The 14,028-nt window shown below is 41.2% G+C and overlaps 1 protein-coding gene across 1 annotated transcript; it reads right to left on the bottom strand.

Annotated features, from left to right (window-relative positions):
• Positions 1-251: 251 nt before the first annotated feature.
• Positions 252-12,153, bottom strand: dlec1 (DLEC1 cilia and flagella associated protein). The gene is made up of 38 exons (XM_051411200.1): positions 11,809-12,153; positions 11,576-11,716; positions 11,326-11,482; positions 11,082-11,195; positions 10,806-10,990; positions 10,323-10,528; positions 9,461-9,545; positions 9,294-9,381; positions 8,822-8,995; positions 8,598-8,734; positions 8,410-8,502; positions 8,148-8,238; positions 7,900-8,062; positions 7,348-7,540; positions 7,107-7,183; positions 6,785-6,947; positions 6,592-6,685; positions 6,352-6,482; positions 6,075-6,224; positions 5,828-5,958; positions 5,585-5,735; positions 5,291-5,407; positions 5,028-5,149; positions 4,734-4,919; positions 4,584-4,651; positions 4,351-4,502; positions 3,673-3,788; positions 3,495-3,565; positions 2,804-3,024; positions 2,481-2,639; positions 2,266-2,388; positions 2,089-2,183; positions 1,845-1,932; positions 1,518-1,715; positions 1,212-1,376; positions 971-1,121; positions 537-645; positions 252-449 (listed from the first exon to the last, which is right to left on the bottom strand). Exons 1-38 carry the CDS (start codon positions 11,890-11,892, stop codon positions 335-337), a joined length of 5,064 nt encoding a protein of 1,687 aa, XP_051267160.1. The 5' UTR covers positions 11,893-12,153; the 3' UTR covers positions 252-334.
• Between the last annotated feature and the right edge of the window lie 1,875 nt (positions 12,154-14,028).

Below are 14,028 nucleotides of genomic sequence, written 5' to 3'. Positions count from 1 at the left end.
AAACTCTCTCTGGGGCCTTGGGTTGATTTGATTTCCTGTACTAAAGGAAAATAGAAAACATAGTTTGAGTGACTATAATTGAATCCGATCTTATGAGTATGTACTGTAAATTAAGTCTTATCATATCTTAAGGTTGTATCTTTATATTATCAATTGTCTTGATAGAAAACCAATAACAAGTTCATAATTTACTGATCTCTAAAAGAGCTTTGGTACTTTTATATGTAACAAAATAAGGGAGACTTGACAAGTTGTTCTTAATATTTATTAACATTCTTACAAAAGGACTATTAATATGTTGACTTAAGGAGAGCAGGTGGTGATTGTGTGACTGTTAGTTACACCTGTACACTTCATCAAAGGATCCTGTTCCCTGTAGCTGCAGAGTGAGGGGGATCTTCACCAGAGGAGACCGGATCACTACAACGGCTCTGAACTCTCTGTCCTCACTATAACACAAAAGAAAAATGTAAATATTTTATAATATATGCTTATCATCATCCCTGTGTGACAGTTTAATTATGGGTTTTTTTTACCTGGGAGAGAAACTGATCTGTAGACACTGACTGCAGCTGGTGACATGGACCTCCTTGGAGCTAAGACACCCAAAGTCTGGAGTCACTCTGAACACACAGGAGTCTCCATCTGACTCCACAAACACATACACACATACAAACAAACACACAGGCATATATCAAGACTCATTACTACATAACACAAGGCAATCATTTGATGTCAAACTCTCTCATTATATTTAACTGACTTTGGAAAAGCTCCCAACCGGTTATAATAATGAAGAAGAGTCAGGCTCTTTCCAACTGTTACAGCAAATAATTAAATAGTAAAGTACTGTATGTGTAAAGAAAATCATAATTCTGGCTAGTTGTGCCTAAATTAAAGACCTAAACAAACCCGAGAGCCAATGTAAGAACAAGGAAATACCAACAACATTTAGAAGCCAGTTCATTACCTATAATTGATTTCCAGTATGTGTGGGCTCCATGGCTGTACAGGTTGATTTCTATTGTCTGTGTCTGCCCGACGTAGCAGAACCCAAAGTTAATGCTGTCAGTGGACAGACGAAGGATAGCAAGATCCAAATGGGCACGGAGAGGCACGGTCTGCACAGAGCGGAGAGGAAATTAACTTCACCTACAAATTCAATTTTATTCTTTATACACTAATTTCAGAGATTCACCACAGTCTCTGACCTGCAGGCTGTTGTTGCTGTAGTGAATCAGGAGGTTTTGCTGGAACCTAAGCTTCATGTGCCCACTTGCAGTATGGACCAGCGTCACCCCAAGAGGAACTTCCAACTCATCCACCTGGTCTGCATGATCCAGAAGAGACAGGGAGCAGTGGAAGGCCACCTTCACCTAGTATTCACAGAAAAGAGTACAACTTACAGTCAAGAAACACAAGATGGAGGAAGGAACATCCTTTAGATCAAAATCTTTCTGCAACTGTAACTAGAGTATAATATATTATACAGACCATGACCCCCTTCCTCATCTCACCTGCAGGCTGGATTGTGGCTGCAGCATCAGAGAATGGCTGTCACCAGTGGGCGGGTTGCTGGAGTTGCTGGTCCGTGCTCGAGGCTGCGGCTTGAGCACTGAAAATGGAGGCTGAGCCCCCAGTCTGAAGTGTAGCAGCATTTCTGAGTTGTTTTTCAGCCTAAAGGTCCGTGTGATGTCAAATTCATGCACTACCACCTACAGAGCAAAACAACCACTGAGCATTACTGGTCAGAAAAACCGTGCACACTTGGGATCAATACCTCATGCGTGCACTTCAGTGTGTCAGAGCACTCATGATTAGTGTTGTACATTTCTCAGACCCACCTCCTTCTCTGATTCTCCCTTCAGTAAATCACCGGCTGAGGCACAAAACTCCAGCACTCCCTCGTCCTCCTCCATCTGCACTAACAGCCTGCAGCAACAGGGAGCCAGGGGGAAGATATGCAACTTAATCAGACCACCTCTGAGCTCCTCTTGCCTAACCTCAGCTAATTTTAATTTAGGAAACATAAATTGAGTTGGATGCATTGGTTTTGTGGACATAAATAGTCTGACTGTAATTGCTTACACTGCAGGCTTAACGACTGCTAGTAGATCCATTCTGACAGGCTCCAGATCCAAAGCCTGCGCTCTTCCAACTTTACCCGGGACACAGGCAGCCATCTGTAAACACACACAACACAATAATAAGGGCATTTACAGTACAACAGAGTAATCTACTTGTCTAGTGTATTGCACATGTTACCTCAGAGTCTAGACTCATGAAGCCCAGTGCCAAACCAACACATCTGGACTCACAAACTGACCCGGAAAGAGTCAAAGGAGTGAAAGATACGTGGATTGTGCCGCTGCTCTTTGCCGGTATCACCTTGAGATAAACACCAGAAACAAAATACGTAATTATTAATTCATGTTTACAAGTTAAAACTGACATATGTGGCTGAAACCCAATCAACTTACTATTTGCTGAGGTGTGATGCAGTACGGGTAATCTGAGGGGTTGCCCACATGAGGTCTGATGTGGACAGAGATTAGTTTTTTCTTTGCTGGAGCGGGATAAAGACACATTTCCTCTTTCTCACAGTTCTCCTCAGATATGCATTCTTCTCTTCCCCCGCCCTGAAATCAATACAATTTAAGTGTTGAGCCAAAGAAAGAATAAAATGTGCATTTTATTACATGGGTCCACTAATTGGTACTGTAGCTATAGAAATTTCCCAGAGGCAGCATCATAAAAGTCGTTAAAGTTTATGTATCTGTGTTGAGATGTTATATCTACTCACCGTCATGCTTTGGAGGGAGCCGCTCGTTCCCTCAGAGCCTGGGGTCTCATTTCTTTCCCAGACTGTTTGAATGCTCCCATCAGAAATCCTTAATGCTCCACTCAACACCTCATTGCCATCAGCATCTTTGACTGGAAAGGCGTCTCCATATGCCACCACAACATCCACCAGTTTACGGTCATTTGGATCTACGTTATATGTTTCCCAGTCCATGCGAATATCTTGCAGCATATAAAGATTAAGATTAGATCATTTTATTAACCCTCAGAGGGGAAACTAGTTTGGTTGATGGTACACAGAGACAAATGAGAAATAAGACATAAGTCAGCACAGCACAGCAGACTACAGTAGTAAGACACAAAAACCAACACGTACTCCAAGAGGATGTTAGTTTAGCTCTGAAAGCTGCCAAGCCAATAAATTAAAAATACATTTAAAAGAAAGCATTTAAAATTATGTTAAAAACACAACCTATGTCTCAGAAAACAAGCAAATATCATGTCATTCACACACATGGGCACTAAAGACCTTATATATTGTTCTGTGGAGCATCACTCAACAGGGGAGAGCTTCAAACTGAAGTAGGGTTATTTCCTCCAATACCATCTCTAGTGAATCGGCAGTCAAAACAACTACAGCCCAGCAGCCTTTTTAGTACTATTTATTATAATCCTGTTTTTTATAATCTTACCAAACATGGTGGGATTGTTGATGCGAAGGGAACGAGACACTGTGTCACCTCCAGATACGTGAGTGCCAAACCTGATGATGCAAACAGGAAATGTGAAACCAACAGATTTAAAGCCATCATTAAAAAAAATACACTGATGACGCCAGATTTAACTGGAGAAATGGACAGTGCAACGGACTGTATGATTGGTCCCTGGTTCTGGTCATCTGGACGTGGGCCCGTCATCTGGAAGTAGAGTGGGCAGCCTTTCACTGTCATCTGCATGGGAATGAGTGCGGGATCGAGGTCCCCAACCTTCAGGAGGAAAAATACATTTCAACATTATTCAGTCTACAACAAAATGAAGAGAATACACGTGTAAAAAATTTGCTCACAGTCTTAATCTACAGTAGGAGGTAATTTTTAATCTTTAATATCTGTTACATCTAGAGCCCAACCGATATATCAGTCAGCCAGTGGACTATATCAGACATATTGGTATTATATCTGTGTATATGTTATTTGATATGAAAACAGTTTTTTCTGGGATATAAAGAAAATGCTTGGTAATATAGTGGTCACTGCAAAGTTTATCTAGCAGTGCACTGCGATTTACAATACTGTGGCAAGCTGCACAGAGCAAGAGAGGAGAATTGGTTGATAATGTATATGTTAAATTATTTAACATATTAAAGAATACGCAACTTTAATAAGGTTATTTGTTTGAGTAAGCAGCCTTCTGAATACCTTTGCATAGTCATGATTTTCATTCCAGCTCAAAAATTCACCATACTGACCGCCATATCTGTAATGATGTGAATTTGTCTCCACTAAAATTGGTCGGGCTCTAGTTACATCCTATTGTATAGCACCATACTCTGCATATGAGGTGATCTCTGTATTCCCCCCACATATCAGTGTAGGCGGTGACATCCACAGTCTGGGTCTCAAAAGGTCCCAGCATCCCAGTGTCTGGTAAAACAAAGAAAGCTGCACCTTTTCCATGAGCCAGCAGGCTGCTCACAAACTCTGCCAAGAGATATAAAAATACAATCAGAATCTGAGGTGCATGTACTCAATCTGCTTTCTCTTAAAAGTGTGCATACTAACCCTCATGTGCTTTTTCTTCTACTTTCTTAGCTTGAACTGAGTGAAGAGGCTTCTTGACGTATGTGAATCTGCAATTTAAAATGCAACCCGTGTCACATCAGAAGTACAGTAAAGTCATTCTTTGATCCATTGTTCAGGGAGCTCCCTTACCTTTTCTCTGACTGGTAATGTGGCTTTGAGGCATGACAGCTGAAATACTCCGCCTCTATGGTGAAAGGGGCAGTGACGGCAGTATGATTAGTTATCAATAACTGCTTCGTAACAGCTCTCTTCAAAATGACATCACCTCCAAAGTCCAGTAAGACTGTTGCGGGGGTCTCATCATCTGAGGTAGAGCTAAAAGCAAAGAAGAGAGGCTGTGTTTTGAATGGTAATGTATCTGTCTAACACTTGATATGGATGCTATGCTATGGAATTAGCTAGATTTAAAGCCAAAGTTACTACCGAGCACTGGGGAGCGAGTAGGAAACACTGAGTTTCTTGGTTTTGGGGGCCACAATGCTGAGGGCAAGAGGAGAGTTCATCCCCTGGACCTCACAGAGAGCAACCACCTCAGTCAGCTCCATCTGGACAAAAAGACAAAGTACATCAAAGGACAATTTTTATTCTATTAACTAGCAGTATAATTTGCCTCCTTTACTTTCACATATTCAAATGTTAAGTGACAAATTGTTTGAGCTTCTGGTGTGTTAATAACTGGTACTTACATCTGTATGAGAGATAAAGGTAACCGTGATCTCCATGCTGGTGTTAGGCCCCAGAGTGCCAGAGGTGGGGTCAAAACTGGCTGCACACAGTTCAGCATGTTTACCCTCGAGCTGAGCCTGGTAGGGTAAACGTCAAACTCACATCACCAAGTATTAACTGTCTTAAAATACTTAATCATTCTAACCATTCTCTAATAATCGCAATGCATTTTACATTTAGACAACAGCTTTGTTTCTTACGGGATTTAAAATTAAGTGGAGATAAAATGTTAAAAAGTAGCCATGTAAGGGTACCATCCAGCTGAAGTGTGAAGGCAGCAGGGTCTGGTTGAAGAGTGTGATGGTTGCTTTGGCAGGAACTCCAATGTACAGTTCAGAGAGGAGCAGCTCACAGTTTAGCAGACACACCTGGGGAGACTGCACATCTGCTCGCACCGACAAGTGACTGCAACGAACACAGGTAGTGTTGCTTGTTGTCAGCAGGACGCAGTCCCATCATCATTGTTAATGTAGCAGTGAAGCTTTATGAATCCTTACCATCCTGTTCCATTCTCCACCGTCAGCTCCAACTCTGTTTCATACTGCTGGCAGAAACGTGGCATAAACAGTACATCCACACTGCAAGAGGCCAGGGGGGGCAGCACACCTCTGCATGGCTCCACCAAGATCTAAGCAACAGAGATTCATAAATATGTAAAAAAAAAAACAAAAAAAAAAACAAGCCACCTCTTTCATGTTATTTCTAATCACAGATGTGGTGCTATATCGGTCCTCTGTACAGTGCCTGCATGTCTTGGTGGTCCGGCCTCTCCTTCAGCATCCAGGAGGCCTCCAGCTGGGTGATGTTGGTGAGGAGCAGCGTGGTCTGTGTCTGCTCCCCAAGCTTCATGAGCCCAAAGTCCACACTGGGCACATCGAGGGTCACTATGGGACCCTATCCAAAATCACATTATGAGCACAAAGAGGTCACAAACTACAACACACTAGTAATGGAGAATATTCAACCATTTTAAGCTATGGCATGTTGGGGATTTTGTGATGGTGCTCAGATTTGTTCTTACCTTAAAGGAGACTTCCATGGCCAAAGTGATGGGTTCGTGGTGGTGCTCTATGTGGCACACTAGACTGGTCACAACTCTTTCTGGTTTCCCTCCAGTCACAATCAGGTCGAAATCAAAACACTCGTTCTCCTCTAGACCCAAATCAATCAATAAAGCAACATAGTTTTACAATTTAAAAATGTACAAATTCAAGTGAATCTTGTTGATGGAAGATTTTTCTGTTTCAACATTGTGACACACCTATTCTGCCAGTAGAGGGCTCTACTTCTATTATGTGGCAGCTCCTGATTCTCTCCCATTGGAAAAATATGTAGGATTTACTGTGGTTCCACATCTGGTACACACAAGACATAAAAACTGAAACTGAATAACTGTAGTAGAGGCATAAATATGTCACTCATAGTCAATACTAGGAAAAAGTGACTTAAATAACCTTAAATTGTCTGCGGGTGGTTGCGCAAATAAAAATCTCTCCAGGGATAACAACAGCATAGGGCTCCAGTAGGACCTGGTATGGCTCTGCTGACCCCTTGACCTCTATCTCCATGACGATGACATCGCTCACCTTGGAGCCCGTACGGACAGGTTGAAGGACACTATATTTACACAATGACACAACAACACTTAGTTAGATTAAAAGTATGCCTGTTTGGTCAATTTAATGTGTGATGTGAGAGTTCTTAATAAATGCGGATATTTTTACATATTAATATTTATAGTATTCTACTGTACATACAAAGTCAGAGGGGCTTTACCCATTGTCACTGGCCTCTGGTGGCAGCTGAGGGACGTCCCTCAGGACTAAGTGACAAACACTGTGGTAATCCTTTAACTTGAAAAAAACATTCACACATGAACAGAACAGGAAATAAATATCGGTTAGATTTGTGTCTTTCTTGCACATACCGTACTATGACATGTAGCTTTTAAACAGGAGACTGAAAATGTAAGAAATACAGCATTCTTAAAGCAAAACTAATGCTGAGTCTTCTGTACCTCTTTAGGACAGAAGGTGAACAGAAACTCTTCTTCCTGGCAGGGGGCCAGAAACCCTGTGACGGGGCTGACATGGAAAACATCATCTGTGGCCAGGTGGAATTGGATGTGGGAGGGCTCTGGGATTTCCCCTGGAAGGAGAGGGCGCAGGTTGGGCTTCATGATCTGCCAGTGGAAAGGCAGCTCCAAGTGACTTCAGCCACAGAGAGAGAGAGCGAGAGAGAGAGAGAGAATGACAGCATTATGTAAATTGATGTTTAATGATCCCTGAAGGAAAACTGTTTTTGTACTTGTGTGCAACACAGGGTCAGCGACAGAGCAGGGGCCCTTGATCTTGTAGTTAATCAGTATTTAATTTCTAACTCGAGGACACTTCAGGTATGTAAATGCTGCCAAGAGTGGTCTCCCTACCCACTGTGTTACCCTGTGCTAAAAGAAGCATGGATGACGTGTTGAATGACGTTGGAAATAGATTATAAAAATGTAAAAAACATGATACTATTTTTCCATGTCACGCTTCGTAGTGAGAATATATGAAGCTGTGAGGCTTACACATTGTTTCTAATGATGAGTTTCTTCTGTTGCACAGAGTGAGGGTTACATGGGCTGAAACGGACAAAGTGCTCTGCAGTGAGGTCATGCGCCTCTCCCACCACAGGAGGCTCCTTCTTCCCAGATACCGACACAAGCTCAAGTGCAATCAGCTGGCCCTCACCTGAGAAACACATTATAGACATTAAGTTTTTTTTTTTTTATAGACTAAGCTCTTATAAACATTTCTAATCACTAAATAGATTCACCTTCGATGGAAATGTCTTTCACCTGGCAGTTGTCACATACAACAGTGAACACCTGGCAGCTCTTCTCAGCAGTGGTGGGAAAGAAAACCACCTGCAAACACACACACATATTTGAAATACATTTATAGGATTTCATTTCTATACAAACACACACAGCCAGCTGCACAGAAGTGACACATTTGTCAAACACATGCATATGAGGCACTGCATCTAAATATTTCTGATCTCACTTAATTTGAATGTACCTCCGTAACAGACTAACCTCCACTACAGTGGCTTCTCCTGGCTGCAGCACAAAAAGAGACGGGCTCACTGCAAAGGGTGGCTGCTCAGAAAAGTAAGTTCTTGCCACAGACTATATGAAGAAAGAAAAACAGAAGACCTGTCAAACACATGAAAGATACTTTTTCTTTTCAAAACAAAAAAAACGTGCGTCAGGTAGATTTTTACCCTGAGGTTCGAGGCTGGCCACTGGTTCTTGGGTATCATACAGAAGGTCCCGGCACTGAGACCAACATTTTGGCACAGAAACTCAACAAACTTTACTCCTCCAACCAAACAGCAGCCACAGTCCAGAACTCTTGGTACTGAACAATAATTAGGGGGAAACATATTAACAATGCATGACCAAATAAAATTCACAGATGAGGTCAGTTGATTGTTATGAGACTCACATGTGAGTATCGGAGGGGGTCGTCTGGCCACGATGGGCACCACAAACAAGTGTTCAGCCTGGGTCTCCACCACGATGAAGTCCTCATAGTCCCCCAGGGAGTCTGGAGCAAAGCGCACTGTGTACTTGCAACTCATCCCTGGAGCAACAACGCCACCCTCACTGGGGAATCTCCCTACGAAATATATTCAAAGATCAATCCCTTCTTACACTCTACCAACATAATTCTGTATATACATGAGCATCTTGTTATACTTCAGTGTTTGATACAGTAGGTGGTGCTGGTGTTCACATACAGGATTGCAACAGCAAGACAGGAATGCTTAAATAGATCAATTGCATTCCAGAGATGCATGACTTAATTCCTCAAAACTCTCTGGCATTTCTTTTTGATGCAGGCACAGACACTTGGCAGACTTGTTGATTTACTTACTAGCTGTATAAAGCCAATCAGAACAAAAGGAAGAGCTCACCCAGGCCAATAGGGAAGTAAGGAGTGGTAGGAGGGATTACTCGGACATGGCGGCTTGCAGAAGTCAAGTTTTTCAGCTCCAGGGTAGTCTAGAACAGGACAGGGCATGTTACTGCACATCTTCTCGTTGCCAAACAGTCAACGGATGTTGACATTTCTGAAATATACCTCATAAACATGTCCCACGATGTAGTCAGTGAAAACCACCACTGAAGGCTTTGCTAGGAAGACTGGGACAGGATCATCAGCAGAACTTTTCAGGGAGGAAGAGCACAAATACAACACCTGAGTGTTCTGTTTGTTCTCAGTAAAAAGTCTCGCAGGAAGTGGTGAGCTGAGTAACACGCTACCACTGCCAGCATCAAATTATACAGTAAAACCACAGAGCAAACATTTCTTTACTTTCTTCATCTGCCAATGAAGAAATTGTGTTTTGTCTTTTTTAACACACATTTGGCTCTCACTGCAAGATGTGTCTTGTTTCACACTCAAATGGGCAAATTATCTCTTAATGCATTCAAAAAGGTTCCTAACAATCAATCTTTATGTAAATATTGATTTGATTAAGAATGTAATGTGACAATAAGATGGCAGAATATGCTTTTGTCCTGAGATTGTCTTTATATAATTAGTGAAAAAAAGGTAGGAACTCATTTTGAAGATGCATAAACATAGTGTTGCTCACAATAACTAGGTTTTATACTGTGATAAAGGTAAGGCATATGTAATGTAATATGTAGTGACTTTGACATTAAAGGCTTTGAAGTTTCCTTGTTTGTAATAACTTCACAACTGATATAATTCACACATCATTATAACTGAAACACTAATACAACGATGATAGATGTACTTCACAATAAATGTCATAATGCCAGGACTATCAAGTTACACACCTCTTTGGCACAAAAGGTGCTTTGTTTTGGGATTAACTGACCTATGTGACCCATTATGTCATTAATAATGTCTTTATATGAGCTGCCCTGTGACAAAATGATGAAGAGGACGCTCATACTCAACCGATTCCAGATACCTTTGCTGCTCCATCCCTTTCCCCACTTTGGTTCTAGGCCGGATGAGGGATGTGCCACCTTGCTGTGCGTTTGGAGGAAGGAAGCGAGGATTGCGTAAGAAGCTGTGTCGATCTTTCAGCTTCTGAAGTTTTTCCCATCCCTCCGCCCGATCCTTCGCGCTCGGCTCACCCTTCCACTTCGGTCTGGGTTTGGTCTGGTTTGGCTTCTGAAAGCAGATTTTAATGATGTTTTTCTATTGAATATTAACAGTGCATTGACGTAATCAAGTCTCCCTTGTTCCCAGGGGACGTTAGGCTTGCCAGGTCAGAATAATCATCAGTTTTCAAAACTCAGAGGAACACCTTTTATTAATGTTCTTGTTGCGTCCTGTTTGGTCCCTGTTGTTTCCTTTTTGTTGTTTGTTTTAAAAACTGTCTTTTGTTTCAGTTGATTATCTACTCTTGTTAACTGTATGCATTAGTAATCAATTCATGACTCCTCACCTCCCTGGGAGTTTTCTTCCTCTTTGGGGTATCTGAGCTGGATTCGAAGGTCAGGCTGACATCAGACCCATTCATTTCTGGCACTGACTTTTCTGGACGTGCAATTAGAGTGTAACCATCATCTTGAGGCTCCCTGGTCATGTGCATTGTGTAGGCGATGGTGGGTTTGGCAGGATTTGATTTTACTGACAGGAAAAAAGGAGAAAAGTTAAATATTAAGCCAAAAACACTTCGGTCATTAATAATTGAAGACGAGTCCCATAGAGGATCATGTACTTGCTGCTGGTGCTTCCACCCTTGGTTTTTGTGTAGCTAAGTAGTCCTGGGGGGAAATCAGGTTGCTCGTTTCAAGAAGATCTTTGTCTACACACCAGGAAAAGGCTGATTTGACTGGAATTAGAGATTAAAGATAACATCAAATAAAGAACATTATAACATCCCTGGATGGCATAGCGTGTAATTCAGGAAAACAGCACAGTTTACAACAGTATAACAATTCATGACAGTGTCTCCGTCTCACCTGTAAGGAGGCCTTGGTGATCATCAACATCTCCTATCTTCTCTTTCATCCTCTCATAGGCCTGGCTTTCTGTGGCCGCAGCTCGAGCTCTGGCCTCAATTATATGACTCTCCAGCATGTCGGCCTCTTTTACACGCCGGCTGTATTCAGAGTGAGCCTGGATTGGAAATAAATGACTGATTTAACCATACGATTGTAACATTTGCATTTAGTAGAGGCTCCCTCAATCACAGGGTTGTTAGGCTGTTACCTGCTGGAGCTCTTCTACATATCTGTCATGGTAGCTGCTCCGTCCACTCTTTGTCTTGATGAGGTTGGACAAAGTGTCTTTCCCAATGATGTCTTTTGTGTAAAGGTCCTTGAAAGTGCTCGCCAACACATGAGAAATGTCCTAATGCACAAGGAAGAGACGGTTTTGAGACGTGAAGTCGTTTTACTTTAACGGGAATTGAGTTTGTTATATAAAGTGTAGGTGTTTGTTACCTGTGACTTTCCTGATGCGGGTCTGTGACTGTTCACAGACGGATCAAACTGCGATTTTCTCCTCGTCTCCTGCTCCTCTAACATGGTGCACAAACACTGAGTCTCTCATGTAAGCTCACCTTAAATGTCTCATATGCTAAACAGGTAAGCACGGTAAACTTTATAAGTTTATTAGCACGTAAAGGCGAAGTCAAAACAGAAGAGGTACACGTAGCGTTGGCGAGAACTGTTTCACGAATCATTCACCTCTCAGATATATACTTAACAATTAGCTAAAGCTGCAGCTTAAAACTTAATTTTGTCCTTCATTAACAGCTCGGTGCTTTTCCGCCATATTTGTGTACATGTTGTTGCCATAGCGACAGCCACAGGTACATCCGTTCTTTCACTCCGGAAGTCGCTGGGGGGGACGAAACATAAACAAAGTAAAATAAAAATATAGATGTCTCTTTTAAATGGGACATGAATGAAATGAAAGGAAACATGTAATGTTGGATCTTAAAACATACTTTGGGGAAAGAAGTTTTAGTTTAAGAACATTATACACAAATATTAACCACTTCTAAATGATCCAGCAGTGAACACATTACACATTAATACATTCATAAAAAGACATTTTTGAAGAAGATACCATCTTATATTACTTCTGTAACAAAAAAAATGATGCTCCTCAATACTGTGTTCTCAGATAATCAATCAATCAATCAATCAATCAATCAGTCAATCAATTTATTTAAACTCTTGAATATTTTGCCCACTTAGATTTACCTCTTGTGTTTGTTTTGTGTTTTATGTCCAAATAAGTTTTTCAATAAAGTGAGGGGGGAAAATGTCACTTATAAATATTCCAAAAACCAACAAACAAACATCTATTTATCAGTACACAATCTTTATTTTTTTTACATTTTGACTGAACAACATAAACATTTGTGTTTTGCTTTCCTGTACTGATGTTGTAACCTGTGTTTAAAAAGGCGCTATATAAAGACAGTTTTACTTACTTACTTACTGTAGAGGAAGATATACCTTTGTCACTATCGCCAAAATTAAACTTCACCTTTATAAAAACATAATAATACTATATATATATATATATATATATATATATATATACATATATTAATATACCATTAATACGCCGGTGGGCACTGAACTATTAAAGAACAAGAGTTTCCTTGATGTCCTAAAACTGGCTGAAACAAAAATAAATAAATAATTAAAAGCTGATTAATGTCTTTACCTTAAAGTTAATGTGTGAACTAAAGACAGTAAGGTCAGTGACCCTATTAAATGTTGACATTCTTTGCAGTAGTGTGTATACAGTCAGGAGAGGAGACATTATATGTGTCACCTGACGAACTGAATCTCATGAGACCACATGTACACGTTTGTTAAACTATCTCAGCCTCATACCCTGCTGTGGTCTGAGGTGTGGCGTTGGCTGTGTTGCCTATGTGATTTCTTTTCCATGATGCTACCTTGAAAGAGAAGTGCAAGAAGTACAAACAGGTACTGAAAGAGGTATGTGAGGACAGTTGGCTTCAGCAGATTGTGTCATGCAAAGTCTTGCTGAGCCGCATGCTAAAAAAGTCTGGTTCCTGTGTAAGAACTCATGAAATACCTACTAAAAGTCAGTGTTTACCAAAAATCTAGACACCCAAAACAAAATCCTTGACTGTGCTGATCAGCTGCAGTGCTCAAGTGGGATTCTCAAAGAGGCGATTGTTGAGCTCACTTTGTAGAGCCTCGTGGTTTGCCAGTGAGAGCAGGTTTTTTTTCACAAGACTTGCCCCAGCATGAGAGTTCATAGGACAGAACAAGCTGGCAGACACTGACAATAGAGAGGCACAAAGAGGAATCTGTCTAATCCCCTCATATATTACATTCTAACAAACAAACAGGAGCTCGTGTGTCCAAGGCACAAACATGATTTACCTACTACTACTGCTGTAAAGTATCTTGGCTATATAAGTGACACGAACAACAAGAAGACCAAGACCCCCTTTAATAATTCTCTAGTGGACAGAAAGAGCATTTTTGTGTTCACAAGAGATGGGCTAGGCATGCATGACAAACAGCACCTGCTCATTTAGCGCTGAGTTGTTGCTTTAGCACATATTTCTGTTTGAATCAGCCAAACACTGGTGCTGAAAAATCTACTACGGATTGATGCCTTTAGCTGCTGTCAGTAGGCCGAGATCACGTAAAAAGATCTTAGGA

The sequence above is a fragment of the Dicentrarchus labrax genome, unplaced genomic scaffold, assembly GCF_905237075.1.
Source record: "Dicentrarchus labrax unplaced genomic scaffold, dlabrax2021, whole genome shotgun sequence".
In the NCBI taxonomy this organism is placed as follows: Eukaryota; Metazoa; Chordata; class Actinopteri; family Moronidae; genus Dicentrarchus; species Dicentrarchus labrax.
This window is presented reverse-complemented; position numbering and strand designations above follow the sequence as displayed.